We start from the raw sequence: 18929 nt of genomic DNA on the forward strand, positions 1-18929 counted from the left end.
AATTAGAAGGTTTAACCACAAACAGCAAAAGTTACTTAACACCAGGTCTAATCACAGGTATCTTTATTAAAGTAAGGAAAGTCAAATATATACACCAGCTCGTGGGATCATGTAGCACTTAAAAATGTATCAAAAATCTCTCAAAATAATACAAAAAATGCACATGTACAGGCAAAAATTGCTGTTCATGATAAACATGATAAACATGAGCAATTAGAATATGCAATCGGTAATAAGGAGTGAATCGATGGGGTGGATAACGTGTAGGATAAGGAACTGATAATCGAAAGATAAAGATTTATTCAAAAGCCACAACGCATCTGAACCTTGACCAGGACAGAGATGGCACTGATCATAACGTGGCTATTTACTTGGTGGAGTTGGAAAGTGAGAGATTTTGAGGCTTGAAGCATCTGCCCGGTTTACCTCTCCACACCCTTTGAAGATAAATTTATGTAACAAGAAATGCTACTCAATTAGAATCCGGTTCAGTTTCAGATCACAAACATGTCACTTATGGCCAAAAACAATCCGTTTAACCAAAAAAGTTAGTAAATACTGCCTGCAGGTCTATGGACATTTATGTTTATAATGCTTCATAATTTATGGCCCTTTGCAACTGGTATTTATTATTTGAACCTCACGATCATGCCAGACCTAGCACTGCATAGAAAACAGGAGAAAGAGCATAGAGTTAACTGCAGGGTTCTGGTACTTCACTTTGTTTTGACTGAGGAAACGAAGCTGGGAGAGGAGGAAGAACGATGAAAAAGTTATTTACTTTTGGTAACACTCTTTCTGGTGGATACTTTAACTGCAGAGTGCTGACCTTGTGAATACCCCCAGGCACCAGACTGGATTTGGAGACTTTTTTTCAGGCAATTCCTTTAACACCAGTAGTTTGCATCGTGCAGTGTCGTGTCTGTCCCCCCTCAGAAGTGGCATTGGGCCCACAATATAACCCTCTCTTACGCGTCAGTTTATTTCTGATACCTGTCTGCGCCGTCTGATGTGGAGCCCTTAGTAATCAGATTGTGCCACTGCAATTTGAAAACTGTTTAGACTTGACTAAAAGGGTGAAGGTGGGTGTTCTGAGAGGAATCTCTGGTTAGAGTATCAACCAGAAAGAGCATTATCGAAAGTAAGTATCTTGTTTTTCTGATGGATATTTCTAACCGCAGATTCCTCACTTACAAGCAGATCTGTGGAACGGCTCAGACTAGGAAGTGATGCATTACTGAACGGGCAAAGAGCCCCTCCTGCTGGACCTGGCTATCCAGGCAATACTGTTTTGTGAACGTGTAAACTGATGCCCATATCGCAGCCTGGTATATCTTCCTTACAGGTACTTCACATGCCAATACAGTGGTAACTGGTGAAATGAGCATGTAGGCCTTCGGAGGCTGCTTCTTAGCCAGTCTGTCGCAGATCTTTATACAAAGGACAATCCAACTGGAGGTGGTCTGCTTCGGAGGAGGTGTGATGCAACCCCTTATCTCTGGAAGTATCCATCCCACTGACGGTTTGTAAAGCCATATCAAAATGGTCATCAACATAATGGGGAGAAAACTCACCACTAAAAAAGCTGGTTGGTTTTGGTCAGAGGCCAACCCAAAGAGTTGTTGAGAGTACTGGAGGACGGTCTCTAGGTGAAGGCAGTGTCTTGTCAGAGTCAGTATGAATGAAAGCTGGACATGTCTGAACTGAACTCGAAAGCAGCTTCAGTCAAGAACTAAAGGTTTGATTACCTCCTCCAATTTTAGCACCTACGATTCAGCAGAAACTGGCGTAGATTGTGGTGCCATGTATGGAATCGCCACAGAAGCAGGTGCTAAACACGAAGCAAGGTAGGAAGTGGATGAGTCGGGAGGAACAAAGCTGGAGACCTCAGAAGATCCATGAGCCCTGAAGGTGCGCCAGAGGGAGCGGATAAGTGCATAAAATGAAAATCATGACCTCCTTAAACACCTCAATTTGTTGTGGATTTCTCGACGAACAGGAAGCTCAGGGTGCATTGTGATCAACAGAGGAATCTGCTCCTCATTAGGTGACCGGAAGTGAGACCACAAGGCATGCAGTGCACTACGTCACCTAGGACATGAATGCTAGGCAAAGAAGAATTCCTTGCACCATGTGGATTAACAATAAAAGGGAGTGAACAGGCACTGAACCGCTGATTCATCGAAGGAAAGGAGCTGTCTCAACTAAAAAGAAGTTTCAATACAAAAAGTCCTGGCACACTGTAGCATAACTTTCTTGTTATTCTGGACTAGGTGGAGGAAGTGTGCTTTATCACAAACCTCCAACACTCATTTATATTGTATGGAGACAACCCATCCAGAATGCTACAAAATTAAAAAGTTAAGTGGATAAGAAAAGTCAGAAATGAAAGAGAATGTGCAGTCAGTCCACAAAAAGATACACTCTACAAAGACCCTCAATGCTAAAGAGGTGAAAAAATGTGTAGAGAGAAAGAGAGTACCTCACGTGCGCACCACCAGAGGAGCTACTGGTAGGTTCTCACCAGCTTGCCCACGTTTGTTTCATCATCGGCAACTCTCTCTCAAGAAAAAAGTGTGCAGTGTCCAGTGAAAAAACACATAACACAAGACTAAAAAGAAACCAGCTCCACCAGATAAATGCCCAACATTGGGTCCTGCAGGCAAAAACTGGCTTGAATGATACTTGTGCACTAGGCACTGAACAGAAGAAAACGTTACTAGCCTTCAGTTCTGTCTGGATACATAATTTCCTGCAGGTTCCTCACCTTACTATAATTGTACTTGTATTTATATTCCTGACGAGGCTCTGAAGGTCTTTTCAGTGAGTAGCACGCTGCTACGGAATCCCAAGGGAATAGTGGTGGATTAGCATAGGGAAATATAAGTGTAGGAAAGTGCCACTTTTGACATGGTTAACCACCCCCCGCATTTTTTGCCTGGTGCAATTTTGACTGAAAGTGTACTGGGGTCCTGCTACTCAGGTCCCCAGCACTAGTGTTCTTTCCCTAAACTGTACGATTGCTATACAATTGGCACCCCTTTAGGATCCCTCTAAGTCCCTTGGTACCTAGGGCCTTGGAACAAAAGAGGGTCCATAAGGGTTGCAGTACAAATTGTGCCACCCTAAGGGAACCCTCACCAAGCTCATGCAAACTGCCATTGCAGCATGTGTGTCTTGCTGCAAAGAAAACCGAAGAGTCAACATGGGACATTTCGCTGTGTGCCACGCCTGCCAGCACTGCATGTGATATAGGTAAGTCACCCCTCCGGCAGTCCTTACAGTCTCACGGCAGGGTGCACTATTCCCATGTGTGGGCACATCCGCAAGAGTGCATATGTACCGGGATATCATAGTTCACCCTTCGATATTACCAGTGCACAGGAAAGCCAAAACGAGTACATGAGCTGGACTCCCGTCATTATGAGTTCCCCAGCTACATGATGGCTTCACTCTGCCCCAAAGTGTTTGGTATGAAACCTCATCTTCATAAACCCACACTGATGACAATGCTTGGTTTATTAATAAATGCACCCAGAGGGCACCTTAGAGATGCCACCTGAAAACCTACTGACTACTAGATTGCTGACTGACTGGTCTCGACCAGCCAGTTGCCATAGACAGGTTTCTGTCCTCCTCTTGGAGGACAGGAACAAAGCCTGCTCTGGGCAGAGGTGTTCACACCTCTTCCAAGCATGATGGGCATTTCAGAGTGGGAAGCTACAAAGGCCCAGCACCTTTGTTATGTGACCCCGGGCCTCTCCAGATAGTGGAGGTGCCCCCCCCCCCCCCCCCCTGTCCTAACCCCACTTTTTGGCAGCAAGACAGGTGGGAAAATTAGTAAGATTAGGAGGTGTGCCCACATTCAGGCAGCACCACCCCTAAGGTTGACCAGCTGACATGGACCCCACTTTTCAGATTCCTCCATTTTGTTTTGGATGGAGTTAGCATCTTAGGGGCAGGGTTATGTCCACCTCCCATAGGAAGTGGTCATATGGAGACATGTGTAGACACCCTAGAGGTAGGTAGCTATTGGCTACTACCTGTTACTCCCCATAATGCTCTTAAATTGAGTTTTTAGGTGACACCCCTGAAACCAAGAACCCCCCGAATCAACAGATCAACAGAAGCAGGACGAAGAAGAGTCACTGCCCGGCGAGAACTGCAGCAGAACTTTTGAATTTAGCGAGAAACCCTGCCATCGTCAGCCCTCTCTCGAGAATCACAAGAGTGACTCGTTCTGCGAGCTGAAGAACTACCAAGGCCTTGGGTAGCCTGCCAGCACTTCAAAAATCACAGATCGTCTCTCTTGGAGTAGTGGAGCTACTCCCCTGCAGTCCGTAGACACCGACAAGCGGAGTCCGGTCCACCGTCTTGGAGCTCCCCAGCCCGACCAATGCTGCAGATGACCAGGAGAAGGTACTCATGCTCTGGAAGGTCAGATCTGTCTTCCCTCCGAGTGTGAAGACACCAGGACCAATGGAGCCATGCAGTACCAACCCCGGGGTACCGGACGCTCTGAACCAACAGTGAGAGTCTAATTCAGATTCTCTCTGCACCATGACCAAGCAGCCGTCGAGAGACGTCAGCATCACTGAAACCCACTTTGAGAGTGACCTAGTAGGTTTGATTTTGCCACTGCCAGCTGTTTGTCCCTGACCAGGAGGTGCATCTTTGTGCACCCAGCCCAGCCGACCAAACCTCTCTGCTCCCGAGCCGCCTGGCACCCCATGAACCAGCTGTTTCCTGTGCTCCAAGACCCTGGTGACCTGAGCCCCTGTTTGTGAGCCCTCGGAATTGCTCTCAAGTCCCTCTGTGCAGCCTCTTTTCAGGCAGCCCCAGTTCTCCGTAGTGCACCGGCTACCAGCCTCACCAGCACACCGCTCCCGGTAGAACCCGGGTGGTTCCAGACACACTGCTGGTAGTACTTTGAACCTTGGCCCACTACTACACTGATCCCAGAAGGTGAACCCCTGAAACTGACTGTACCTACCTTTATGCATCTCTACTTTTCCTCTGATAGGATTGCATTTTGCGTAAAAGCTCCCAGGTTTGAAAGCTTTACTTACCTATCAATATTTTTATCGAAAAGGATGTTACTTATCCAGTAAACATATGTTCTTAGCATGTACAGCTGTAGATTCACATGCTTTGCATACTCCTGCCATCTAGTGTTAGGTCCGGATGTTTGCAAGTTGTTTTCCTTCGAAGAAGTCTTTCCAGTCACAAGGTAGGTGACTCCTCCTTTCAGTGATAGAGCACATGGGCATCGACTCCATTGTTATATTGTTTTCCCGGAAAGGATGAGTATGGAGTTAGTAGTAAAGACTAGAGATGTCCATGCGCATGTATGTATGTATAATAATATAGAGAACTGCAGCAGCTACAGGTACCCTGGGAGGTGGGTTGGCGCATGTGAATCAACAGCTGTACATGCCAAGAACAGATGTTTACTGGGTAAGTAACATCCATTCGAGGCATGTGAGCTGTAGATCACATGCTTTGCATAGATTATATACAGTAGTATTCTCCCAAAGTGGTGGCTAACCAGTAGCTGTTGGAGTTGTCTAAAACAGTATTCTAAGTACTGCTTGGCCCACATTAGCTTGTTGTCTCTCTAACACATCTACAAAATAGTGCTTGGTGAATGTGTGCGGTGTGGACCATGTTGCAGCTTTACAAATGTCAACCATGGGGCCATGTTGCAGCTTTACAAATGTCAACCATGGGGATGTTTCCTAAGAAAGCCATAGTAGCCCCTAATTTGCGAGTGGAATGCGCTCTAGGAGGTACAGTTAAAGTTATTTTTGTTTTGCATAACAAGTTTGAATGCAATTAACAATACACCTTACAATACCAGACTTGGAGCTAGGATTGCCTTTGTGTGGTGGTGTAAAAGCAACAAAAAGTTGTTTGGTTTTGCGAAATGGGCTCTTCTAACATCTAAGGTGCGTAGAGCTCGTTCTGCCACAGAATCGGATTGAGGAAAGAATACTGGTAATTCAACCGACTGATTGATGTGAAAGGCAGATACTACCTTAGGGAGAAATTTGGGGTTAGTACGAAGAACCAATTTGTCTCTGTGCATTTGGAAAAAAAAGGTTCTTCTATGGTTAGTGCCTGTAGTTCACCCACTCTCCTCAGTGAAGTGATTGCAATGAGGAAAGCAGTTTTCCAAGAGAGAAACTGTGGCTCACATTTATGCAGGAGTTCAAAAGGTGGGCCCATTAACCGGGTGAGGGGTATGTTAAGATTCCATACTGGGGCAGGTGGAAGTCTTGGTGGTATGACTCTTAAGTCCTTCCATGAAAGCTTTAATTACGGGCACTCTGAAAAGCGATAAATGTTGCCTACTCTGTAGGTAAGCCGCTATTGCAGCAAGATGTAGTCGGATAGAAGTGTAAGCCATTCCTGACTGCTGCAAGTTTAACAGGTAACAAATTATGTTTTGTATTGAGGCATCAAGAGGATTGGTGTTGTTATTACAATAGATAACAAAACGTTTCCATTTAGCTGCGTAACAGGCTCTTGCAGTAGGCCTTCTGGCCTCCCTGATGATGTTCAAACAGTCTGGTGGAAGATTTAGCTAACCAAACGCTATGATTTCAGGCGCCAGATCGCGAGGTTCCGTTGTTTTGGATCTGGGTGGCTGGATTTCTCCATGGCTGTGTGTGAGGAGACTGGATGTGAGGTGCAGCTTTTGATGTGGAACTAGTGACAGCTTTAACAGGGTTGTGAACCAGGGTTGACGGGCCCATGTGGGAGCTACCAGGATGAGTGTGAGGGATATTTGCCTGAGCTTCCGAACCACTAAGGGAATGAGTGGAGAGGCGGAAAAGCGTATGCAAATATCCCTGACCAGTTCATCCAAGATGCATTGCGCCTTTGGAGAGTGGTTGTGGGTAGCTAGAGGCGAAGTTTGGGAATTTTGCTTTTTGGTGTGTGGCAAACAGATCTATCTGATGGACTCCCCAACCTTGAAAGTGTGGGAGGAGAACCTGAGGGTAAAGTTCCCATTTGTGTATTTGCTGTCTCTGTCTACTGAGGAGATCGGCAATCTGATTGTACACTCCTGGGAAGTTTTCTGCTAGGGGAAAGATTTTGTGGTGAATAGCCCATCTCCAAATGTCCTCGGCCAATTGTGTTAGTTGGAGAGTGTGTGTCCCCCTTGTTTTTGTATGTAATATATAGCTGTCATGTGGTCGGTACGAAAAAGACAGCTTTGCCGGCCAGGTGAGTTTGAAATGCTTTGAGTGCTAGAAAGACTGCTAGCAGCTCTAGATGGTTAATGTGGAGCGATTTTTGCTGTTGGCTCCACAGGCCTTGCACTGTGTGGTGCTGAAGGTGAGCCACCCACCCAGTGAGGGATGCGTCTGCTGTTAGCATTGTCTGTGGAACTGGGTCTATGCAGGGCTGTCCTTTTGATAAACTTTGTGTATTCCACCACTGCAGAGAACGACGAGTACAGCTTCTTACCAACACTAGATCGGTTAAAATGGTAATGTTGTCCTGCTACCACAAATCTGAGAAATTTGCAATGATCGGGATGTATTGGAATATGAAAATAAGTGTCCTTCAAGTCTAGAGAAGACAGAAAGGTGCCCTGCTGCAGAAGTGTTAGCACCTGTTGAAGTGTTCCATGTGAAAATGGTCTGACTGTATGTAAATATTTAGTTCTCAGAGGTCCAAGATTGGTCTGAGAGAACCGTTCTTTTTGGGTATGAGAAAGTAAAAGGAGTATATGCCCGACCTGTGGTATTGTAGTGGTACGGGCTCTATAGTTCCTTTTAGAAGGAGAGACTGAACCTCTTGTTTGAGGAGGTATAAGTGATCTGGTGAGAGTTTGTGTGACCTTGGTGGAATGTTTGGAGGATTTTTCGTGAACTCCAGGCAATAACCAGAACGGATAATCTCCAGTACCCATTTGCCTGTAGTTATGGACTGCCAGACAAGTAAGAAATGTGAAAGACGGCCCGACAGGTGTTAAATGGTCTGAGGGAAGTGTAGGGAAGTCACTGTTTGGTGTTGGAGGAGGAGGCGCGTGTATTTGAACCTCTACCTTTGTCATTGTTGCCTCTGTAACCCCTCCAGAGGCAGAGGGTTGATTGTTGCCTTTATACGTGCTGACAGTAGTGTCTGAGGAGGTATTCTTAGATCCACCGCGGTAGAAGGATTGCCATAGGGAACCACGTCCTGGTGTTAATTGAAGGGGTCCCATGGATTTGCCCACTTCGGCTTCCTTCATTTTCTCCAGTGAGGAATCTACCACAGGGCCAAAGAGGTGTTCCTTATTGAATGGTGTGTTCAGGATAGAAGTTTGAACCTCTGGTTTGAATCCTGAAATAGGTAGCCATGCATGCCTTCTTAAAAGGACGCTGGTGTTAACAGCTCTAGCAGCAGTGTCTGCAGCATCTAGGGCACACCCAATTGAATTTTTTTAAATGAGCTGTCCCTTCCGCACTAGGTCTTGCTCTTTGGACTTGTGCTCATCAGATAGAAATTGGAGTAAGTGCTCCATCTCATCCCAATGCGCCCTGTCGTACCTAGCTAACAGAGCTTGTGTGTTGTCGATGCGCCAAAAGTTCGCAGCCTGTGAGGCTACCCTTTTCCCTGAAGCGTCAAGCAGCTTAGTATCTTTATCTGGGGGTGGATCATCTCCTTTTTGCGAATCCAAAGGTAATTGCCCTCTTATGTATGCTGGATCAGATGGTTCCGGCTTATACTTATCTGCCCTAGTGCTGAGGATACGGGCCCTGACGGGGTCATTAAAAATATCATCTACATGCCTGATCATACCCGTGAGCATGGAAGGTGCGTGCGGGGACCTGTGTGTGGTGTTAAGTCTTGAAAAGGAAATCCTCTTCTAAGGATTCCTTATGCAGCTGAACCCCATGGTAGTTAGCAGCTCTACCCAGCAGTTCTATGTAACATACACTGTCCGACGTGGAGAGGGCTTAGTAGGGTACAAGTCAGGATCATTCCGTGTGGAGGAATTGGTTTTCTAATCATTCCATGGGCCTGGAGGTATTGGTTCATTGTCCCCAGCCTCCTCCACATCCCCATCCTGATCTTCAGGTGTATGTGGTGGAGAGTGCTCAGGTGAAATCAGTAAGGGTTGAAACTGAGGAGAAGGAGGTTACGGAATGGGAGGAGGAGAAGCATTAGTGCCGACATTTTTCCTCTATATAGGAATGTGGTAGGTCTCTTCTGTCTCAGGTTTCCGTTTTATAGTCACTTTTATGGCGATATGTCCCGTGGTTGGGTGGCTATATAGCTCCCTCTGTTTCGGATACAGTTTGGAAGGTGGAGCATCAAAATGTTGTTCCTTAGATGGAATCGGCAAACCCGACATACATAACAGCTTCAACAACCAACCAACGCACACCATGACCGAACAACCACCCCCCACCACCACCCTCCACGCCTGGACCCCGATCAGCACCGAAGACACCATCCGCACGATGAACTCCATCCACTCCGGATCACCGACCGACCCCTGCCCTCACCACGTCTTCAACAAGGCCGACGCTGTCATCGCACCCCACCTGCGAGACATCATCAACACTTCCTTCGACACCACCATCTTCCCTGAGAGCTGGAAGCACGCCGAACTCAGCGCCCTACTAAAGAAACCTACAGCGGACCCCACCGACCTCAAGAATTACCGCCCCATCTCGCTCCTCCTGTTTCCAGCCAAAGTCATCGAGAAGACCGTCAACAAGCAGATGGCCACCTTCCTCGAGACAAACGGATCCCTCGACCCCTCACAGTCCGGCTTCCGAGCCAATCACAGCACCGAGACCGCCCTCATCGCCGCCACCGATGACATCCGAGCCCTGATGGACAATGGAGAAACAGCGGCCCTCATCCTCCTAGACCTCTCTGCGGCATTCGACACGGTCTGCCACCGCACCCTAGTACGGCGCCTCAGCAACATCGGAATCCAGGACAAGGCGCTGGACTGGATCATCTCCTTCCTCGACGGAAGAACACAGAGAGTCCGCCTACCACCGTACAAGTCAGAGGCCTCCGAAGTCACCTGCGGCGTCCCTCAAGGATCATCTCTGAGCCCCACCCTCTTCAACGTCTACATGAGCCCCCTCGCGGCCATCGTACGCAAACACAACCTCAGCATAATCTCCTACGCCGACGACACCCAACTGATCCTCTCCCTGACCAACGACCCCGCCGCCGCCAGATCCAACCTGCACGAAGGGATGAAAGAGGTAGCCGAGTGGATGACGACCAGCCGCCTGAAACTGAACTCGGACAAGACGGAGGTCCTCATCCTGGGCTCCTCACCCTCCGCCTGGGACGACTCCTGGTGGCCTCCCGCCCTGGGCACCGCACCCAAACCGACAGACCATGCACGCAACCTGGGCTTCCTCCTGGACTCCTCCCACTCCATGACCAGGCAAGTCAACAACGTCTCCTCGGCGTGCTTCAACATCCTACGCATGCTACGGAAGATCTTCTGGTGGATCCCCACCGAGACCAGGAAGACCGTCACCCAGGCCCTCGTCACCAGCCGACTGGACTACGGCAACGCCCTCTACGCCGGTACCACCGCCAAGCTCCAGAAGAGACTCCAGCGGATCCAGAACGCCTCAGCCAGACTCATCCTCGACATCCCACGAACCAGCCACATCTCCGGACATCTGAGAGACCTTCACTGGCTCCCCGTCAACAAAAGAATCACCTTCCGCCTCCTCACCCACGCACACAAAGCCCTACACGACCAAGGCCCGAGCTACCTCAACAGCCGAGTCAACTTCCACGCTCCCAAACGCCACCTCCGATCAGCCAACCACGCCCTCGCCGCCGTCCCCCGCATCCGAAGAGCGACTACAGGAGGAAGGTCCTTCTCCTACCTGGCCGCCAAGACCTGGAACTCCCTCCCGACGACCTGCGCCTGACCCAAGACCACCTCTCCTTCAGGAAGAAGCTGAAGACCTGGCTGTTCGAGCAGTAGCGGCACCCCCCCCTCCCCCCCCCCCCCCAGCGCCTTGAGACCCTACGGGTATGTAGCGCGCTTTACAAGTGTCACTGATTGATTGATTGGTTTGTTTCGGTGCTGAAATTATCGGTGCCAGTGTTTTGGATACCGGGGTTTTGGATGCTGAGGATTTCGGATCCGAAGTTGTTTTCGGCGTTGAAGGGGGTGGGGCGGAGCCTGTCTGACTTCGATCCCGAAGCTTTCGGCTCGTAGCCGGTTTTCAAATGGCTTTGTTCGGAGCCAGAAGGCTTTTGGGTGTGTTTTGGTGCCAAGCCGGAAGGCGAGCCGTCGAAAACATGTTCTCGGTGCCGACCGTGGCCCGGAGGCGGGGGTTGGACCGAAGCCTTTTTTTTTTTGGGCTGAGGTGGAATTTGGCGCAAGGGAGGATCTGTACTCAAGGTATTCTGCCCTTACGGTATTCCTGTTATTTGTGCTCCTGAGACAAGCACAGGTTGCACACTTCTTGTGAGTCGGTGCGAGGAAACTTCACGTGGCACAGAGGGCAGCATTTGAATGGAGTTCGTTCCATTAACTGCGAGGCAGACCGACGTGGGTAGGCCGGACTGCCTTCCATGAGCTACCCGATCGAAAACGTTTTTTTAAAAGTAAATACGAAACGCAGAGAATGGGATTACGCGATTGTAAACAATACCGTTGATGGCGAGTGTCTTGCGCACTGAGGGAATCCGAAGAAACGGCGTAGAACAGGAGCACAGCAGTTCACTTCCGAACCCGATGGCAGAAAAAAACTATCTAACAATGGAGTCGATGCCCATGTGCACTATCACCGAAAGGAGGAGTCACCTACCTCGTGACTGGAAAGACTTCTTCAAAGAAAAACAACTTGCAAACATCCGGACCCAACACTAGATGGCAGGAGTATGCAAAGCATGTGATATACAGCGCACAAGCCTCGAACCTGTACTTACTTCGAAACAAAGTTCTTGAATTTGAAATATATAAACAAAAAGAAGTGTTATTTTTCTAATTTGGTCTTGTATTTATTTTTTGAGTGCGTGTCTCATTTAGTGCCCCGGAGTTCAACAAATGCTTGACACTACCCTCTAATAAGCCTAACTGCGCGCCCACATTACCACAAAAGAAAGCGTTAATATTATCTACTTTAGCCTCTTCTAAACAATTAGGGAGCCACTGGACACTGCACAGTTTACTTCTTTTTAGTACACTATATAGTTTGAGCAGTGAACATGTGATTCTGTTTGTTGGATTTAATAGGATAATGGTGTGATAGAAGAGAGAGAAGAGTCTAGAAAGTGTTATTTGGCAGATCGTAGTAGTAAGAGGTGGTTTGGGATGAGTAAAAATGACACATGGGGTGTGGGGGGCTGAAGAGTCCCAGAAAGCTATAGGGAGATCATTGTAGTAAAATGAGGTTTGGGATGGGTCAAAGGAGGGATACATGAAGGAAGAATTTAAAAAGGGTTGTTTGTGAGATCATAGGATTGAAAGGAGGTTTGGGATGAGCCAGGAGGGATAGAGGAGGGAAGATGCTAGAAAGGGTTATTTTGGAGATCAAAGTAACAAAACGAGGTTTGGGATGAGTTAGAGTGTAGGTAGAGGATATATTGAGAGAAGTATAGGGTGAGACACAGTAGTGCATTGGAGAGAGTGAAAGGTTTTCTTCGCCTTCTTTTTTCTTTCTTCTACAGTAGGAGTAGAGTAATAAATATATGTAGGAAAGTGGCTCTTTTAGAAATGGTCATCCCCACGTTTTGCCCACTGCAACTGATGTTTTGATTGAAAGCGCAGTGGGTCCCTGCAAACCAGGCCCCAATGCCAGCGCTCATTCCCTAAAAACTACGCAAATATTAATTGTACCCCAATTGGCAAGGACTGTAGCAGGAGAGACTTCATACAGCAGCATTGCACTGGCATTGATTTACTCCCACAGTGCTGATAGGATCCGATGGAAGATGAGGTGAGATCCATGCATTTTGCAGGCCTGAATCGCCGGAGCTTCACAGTCAGCCAGCCATCTTGGTCACTGCCATGGTCACAAGGGGGACTGCACTGTTAATGCTACTGTCTGGAAGGGACAACCAGCCCAAGGGTTGTGCTGTGGCCCTGCTCTCCTTTAAATATTCCAGGGCTAAGTCCGCCTTGTCGCCATAAACACGAAAGCAGCAACCAGCGTGTTCATAACGGATGCCTGGATATCTCTGGAGAAGCCCGTAGCCCTCACCCAAGTGTGGAAACGAAGTGCCACACTTGTGCCAATTGCTCAACCTAAGCAGTTGGTCATGTCCATGCCAGAGTGAATCACAAATTATGTTGCATAGAGTAGGGAGTATCCGTGTTCGAAGATCCAGAGCACCCATTTGTCTCCTGTGATGTTTCGCCTTCCTCAGAGTGAGAAGATAACCTGACCTCCCTCTGATTGACTGTGCACAGCCGAGGACAAATTAAGGTGTTCTGTGGCGGCTGCTGGGTTGGGGCTTGGGGCAGTGCATTGCTCCTTGGGGTCTAAACGCTGTCAGCCTGCAGCCCAGCATCTCCCGAAAAACAACTAGGAGGCCTGCTGCTGCTGAGGCACATATTGCTGTTCCCTTTGCAGGAAACTCTTACCAAAGCCTCAAAAGGGAAGCTGTTTTTTGAGGAGGGGAGGTGGGGGTGGGGTATGACTGCTGAGCACATTGACCTAAGCTTAGAGAGCGGCCTTTGGCCTTGCTCTCTTTAAATCTCTCCAAGGCCAAACCAACCTTCACTTCAAATAGTCTTGCGTCGTCAAAGGGCATCTCCATTATGGTCTGTTGGATGTTTGAGGAAAACACAGTAGATCAAATCCATGCATAGGGCTGCAGCACAATACTAGTTCCAACTGCCCTATCCAAGCAGTCAGCAGTTTGCAGGCCTGAATGTATTGTGTACATCGCCACATCTCGGCCATAAGAAGTGAGACACTGTAGGGTAGGTCGGATGTCTTCTGGATAGCTGGGAAGATGCCAGTCACCCTAGACCACAAAATGTGCGGTACCTACCTAGGAGACATGAGATGTTGAGAGACTTAAGGGGCAAGAATGGCAGTGGAAAACATTTGTTTGCAAATGTTTCCATTCTTTTGGATTCTCTTTCAGGCGGGGTCGTGGAGCGGTTACTGGGGTTCTGGCAGCTGGTGTACACCTACACAACAAAGCTCTCCAGGCTAGGGTGCTGGAGAAGGAAACCCAGGTCCCCTGGAGCAGGACTGTGTTGACTTGCCACTTGCCTATTGACTGGGGGGTAAGATACCAGTTTTGCCCAGGTGCCCACCAGGACAGCAATGAGGACCTCAATAAAGGTCAATAGAGGTTCTTGATTAGTCGGAGCTGGGTTTAGACCCTCAGTGAGGACATCTGTTTTGACCTCTTGCAATAGTGGGTTGAGATCTAGGACCTTTGTTGTCTTCCTGATCAGTGTGGTGAAGGAGGTGGAACCTTCTGTAGTCATGGCTGGGTTTAGGGAGGATAACTCAATGTCTAGTGAGATATTTAGACAGCTAGCGTCCTAAAGGTCTTCAAATAGATTTCCTTCCTCAGATGTCATCCCTGTAGTAACCGCCATTGTCATCATATTGTAAGCTGTGTCTGGGTTGGATCCTACAAGAGCATGCTAGAGCTGCTTTCCTCGTGGTGCTGGGGATGGGGTGTTGGGGTGGAGAGATAGCTATCTGTTTGATGACATGACCTTTGCCTAGCTACTAGCTCTGCAGCTTCTGAGGCAGGGATTTCGAGGTGGCTTGTCTTTGAAGAAAATCAAAGCCACATAACAAACCACAAAACCTGTAGTATAGCTGATAGTCCCTTCTGGGGTGATTGCCAAGAGAATGAGTTGTGGCTCTGACTGCTTTAAAATGTTTTAGAGCAGAGTCTGCTTTGCTTCCAAAATGTTGTCTGGCACAGTCAGAAGGGAGGTCCATCCGTTTTTAAACATCTAAAGAAATTCCAGAAGATGATGCAGGGACACAGAGTACCACTTTGCTCTCATGGTTGAATCTGTAGTGCCCAGTCAGACTTTTATTATGCATCTACACACATCTTGTTCTTCCTTTACCACCTCTGCAAAATGATCTATGAAGTGGTTTGGTAGCTGAGGGGAGGACTATATGCACCATATCCCTCAAAGCATGGATGTACCATCTCAGGAGACATGATCATTCAAGGCTCCCAGCTGAAAATATCTTTTACCTGGCCACCAAGTGTTTTGGACTACTTGTCTGTTAGTGAAGTTGGAAAGTCTCCAGAGACTTGCTTCGGGCAACATGCAGCCTGCGACCAGGTTCTCCGTGGGCACACCGGTCTTCAAGGCTAGTTCTAGTAGGGCTTCACAAAAAGAGCAGCAAGGGCTCAAAGATTGCTCTGCTGGCTGCAAGCCCTACATCAAGAGGTCAGATTTGTCTCCGTCCTACAAGGCAACCACCTAAGGAAAAAGGGACTCTGAAGAAGGAAATCCATCTATTTTCCTCAGGATGTGATGATGCCACTAGTATTCCTGAGAGCACGAAAATCATATGTGTAGGAGGGTAGTGGAGGTAACAAGCAATCAGCCTCACTACTCTTTCAACGGTGTTATATGGGGACAAATTCAGGCATGTTCCCGATACAGACTCGGGTCTTGTACAGTATTCCAGAGATGTTGAGATTCTTCCTGAAGTACATTATTTCCTTGGAGAATGGTTGATTATCTGACTAGCCCAGTGGCAAAAGATCAATCTCAATGGCCTGTAATGGCACCAGAGACATTGGAGGGGCGCTTACCATTTCTGAACCAGAGAAAAAAGTAGATGCTGGTAAGACCTTGGGTCTGAGAAGTTAAGGGTCTGAACAGCGGCAGAGGTGTCCCACGGATGATCCAGAGGAGGCTGCCAACTGCTAATTCTGAATCAGCATTTGGGGCTTTAAACTCAGGGCTGAGGAGGCAAAGTTAGTGTGGAGGAACAGTCAGGGGCATTGCAAACGGGTCAGAAAGTAGTCCTGGGTATGGAGCAGGGGCCAGTGGCAATGCCATCGCCAGGTCTAGAGTTGGAATCATGACTAGCTCTAGTTCTGATGAAGAATCCTAATAAGTGGGATGTGTTGGGTGAAGAGCAGTACTGCTTTTGTGTGTGTGGTGCTTTTCCCTAGACGACTTTGAAGATGAAGAGGAGGTGGATTTGTATCTCATCCAGGATTGGTGCCGAGCCTGGGCCATAAACATTTTGGAACATGCTCCTTGGTCATCTTGGGACGCATACTGAGGCAGGAGTCACATGGTCCACAAGCAAATGTTATGTGGTCCGTAAAGGACATAGGTCTATCACCATACCAATAGGACTTGATATATAACAAATTGGGGGTGCGCAGCTTCATGAAGTCCACTGAATCAATGAAAGTAGGAAAATAACTTCTTTATTCAAACAAATGTTGTTTTTTTTAATAAAAAGTCAATTGGTTTTTACACAATCCAGCCAACGCGTTTCATCCTCATAGCGGGAACTTCTTCAGGGCTAGCAAAAAGTGGCCCAAATCGGAGTAGACTTGTAGTGCAGATATATCCTCAACCGCAGGTAAAGTATGCAGCTGTTGAAATCGGTGACCCTTTCCAGTGAACAGTAAGCTCCTGTCTGAACCTGGATGGAAAAGAAGCAACGTCCATCAGGTATATGTGAAGACGAGGTCTGTTAGTGGTGGAAAGCCCCCGCCACGACAAATCGGCGACTGAATGTAGGCTAAATATGGCCGTCAATTACTTCAAATCCAACTCTGGTTGCAAAAGGGGGACGGGATCCAGCCATAATATGGTGGTCCTGTCTTAATTGTCCAAGACCATCAACGGAGGAAAGGCTATATAAATCTTCAGTCAATGTGGCGAAGGCCTGTACTGGTCAAAAGTCAGCTGCCTTTTCAGGGATTCATTTTGAGTAAATCCTCTTGTGACAAAGTGTATTGCACCACAACCACACAGGTTGATAGGTCAAAAGGGAAGGAGTTCCTCTATTGAGAACGAAAGTGACCGTCCGTCTTCCTCCGATGTGACCAATAGGACTTGAACCTGTAACGTTTAGGGAGCCACATACCCAGCAGTGCACACAATTTCTGTCAGAAAACAGTGTGGAAAAACTGACAGAAGAAAGCAAGATCTGCATCCATGTTGAGAAGAAGCGTAAAACAGGAAATTGACATCAGGATGCTGGAGTTGGTGCTTTACCACTCCAGTGATGTCACAGTGGCGTTGATTCCAAACCGACATGGCGCCTGCACCCCTTATCTCATGGAATAGCTAATGAAAGTTTCTGAATCCAGTCTTGCCCGCCTGGGATATTTGAAACGCAAGGAACTTGCAGGTAGAACTATCCATTAGAAGTTTTCAATTTAAAAGCTTTGAAAAGTCCCATGCAAATACTTAAAATGGAATTAAAGCAACAGAAGACCGGCAAAACAAACAATCAATACAAATGTTCATTAGACACCAACGGCTGAATTCAGACTCAAATTAGAGAAGATCTGTTTTACAAAGGAAACCACAAAAAAATTCTTACCTTACAGAACATGTCACGAAGATCATCTTTCGGGCTAATCCATGATGCAACAGCATCACAAAAAAATATAAAGTCCTGCAAAAGTGGAAGTTATGAATTTTAAAATAACATTTTAATGCAAAGGAAACTGTTGCAAAGAATAATAGCATATTGGAAACACTGGAGTATTTAGGTCAATTACAGTTTAATGTTCTAAAACATTAAACCGCATTAAGGAATTGATTTCAATATCAATGGTTCATCGTATTTAACGTCGCATCTTGCTGAGTGACCATTACTGAATTTACTGTAGAGACAGAGTATAAATTGGACCACGGTAATAATGTGACTTCGATGATATGGAGGCTTGATTTTCAAGATGACCTATGATGTACACATATCCTCGTATTAGGAGGTTTGGGTGCATTTTTCAGTGACTTGGACCACGGATTTAAAAAAAATATTTTTTCCCAGCAAAATAACAAAGTAGTAAGATCTGAGTGATATAACTCGCATTTTTCTGTTTATGTACCCCTCTTTTGCATTTCATATATTCACTTTACTGCACGTTATTTAATTATAAAAGAATATTGTATTTAGTATTGTTAGAATTAATATACTGTTTGTCTCAGTAGAATAAGATAGTTCTACAATTGCTTATATGTGAAATTCCAACAGACAGTGTTACATATTGTTTAATGTTTATTTCAGAAATTGTTTATTTAGGAAATTCAAATAGTCAATGTTTCATGGTAGCACAAGTAGGTCAAGGTACATGATGACTGTTGTTTTTAACACCTTTCAGTAATTGGTTTCGGTCTTAGATATAGAAGGGTAACAAAGGGTAGAGGTAAAGTTAAGTAAGATATTAGAGTTTAGACACGGGTAGAGGCGAGGGGAAGTAAGGGATTTTTTTTTTTTTTAGAATTCAGGGACATGTAGAGGTAAAGGGCATAAGGGCTTTTTAGGGTTCAGTTGTGGGTAGAGGTAAAGTGAGGTAGGATTTTTAGGGATCACGAGATGGTATAGGTAAAGGGGGTTAAGGGGTTCTCTGGGTTCAGAGGAGGTTATAGGTAAAGGGAAGTAAAGGGTTTTTCTTTGTTCAGGGGAGGGTAAAGAGAGGTTCAAGGAATAATATAAAGGAAAAAAAGGTTTTGCAGGGGTCACCCCCCAAAACAAACAAATTATAGAAAATATGCATTCATATAAGGAAGAATATCAGACTTAACAACAGCAGTGCAGGGTAGAAATCTGAGTTGTAAAGCCCTGTGTGGTATTAAAACACACTGTGCGCTCTCTGGTCAAACACTATATGGAGATTTAAGACCTTATTGAGGATGAATCTCCTGATGTGTTTTTTATTACTGAAACTTGGCTTACTGATGACAGTGGCCGACCCAGGCCTTGCACTCCCCATGGGGTTCAACATTCGGACTCTCA

The 18929-nt window shown here is 46.7% G+C and overlaps 1 protein-coding gene across 1 annotated transcript in view; it reads right to left on the reverse strand.

Annotated features, from left to right (window-relative positions):
- The window catches only part of TNPO1 (transportin 1), a 1554860-nt gene that overhangs the window by 99659 nt on the left and 1436272 nt on the right, over positions 1-18929 (reverse strand). The window contains exon 22 of the mRNA XM_085632345.1: positions 17511-17585. Within this exon, the coding sequence (XP_085488471.1) occupies positions 17511-17585 (75 nt within the window). The remainder of the gene's footprint in view (positions 1-17510; positions 17586-18929) is intronic.

The sequence above is a fragment of the Triturus cristatus genome, chromosome 2_1, assembly GCF_964204655.1.
Source record: "Triturus cristatus chromosome 2_1, aTriCri1.1, whole genome shotgun sequence".
NCBI classification, from domain to species: domain Eukaryota; kingdom Metazoa; phylum Chordata; class Amphibia; order Caudata; family Salamandridae; genus Triturus; species Triturus cristatus.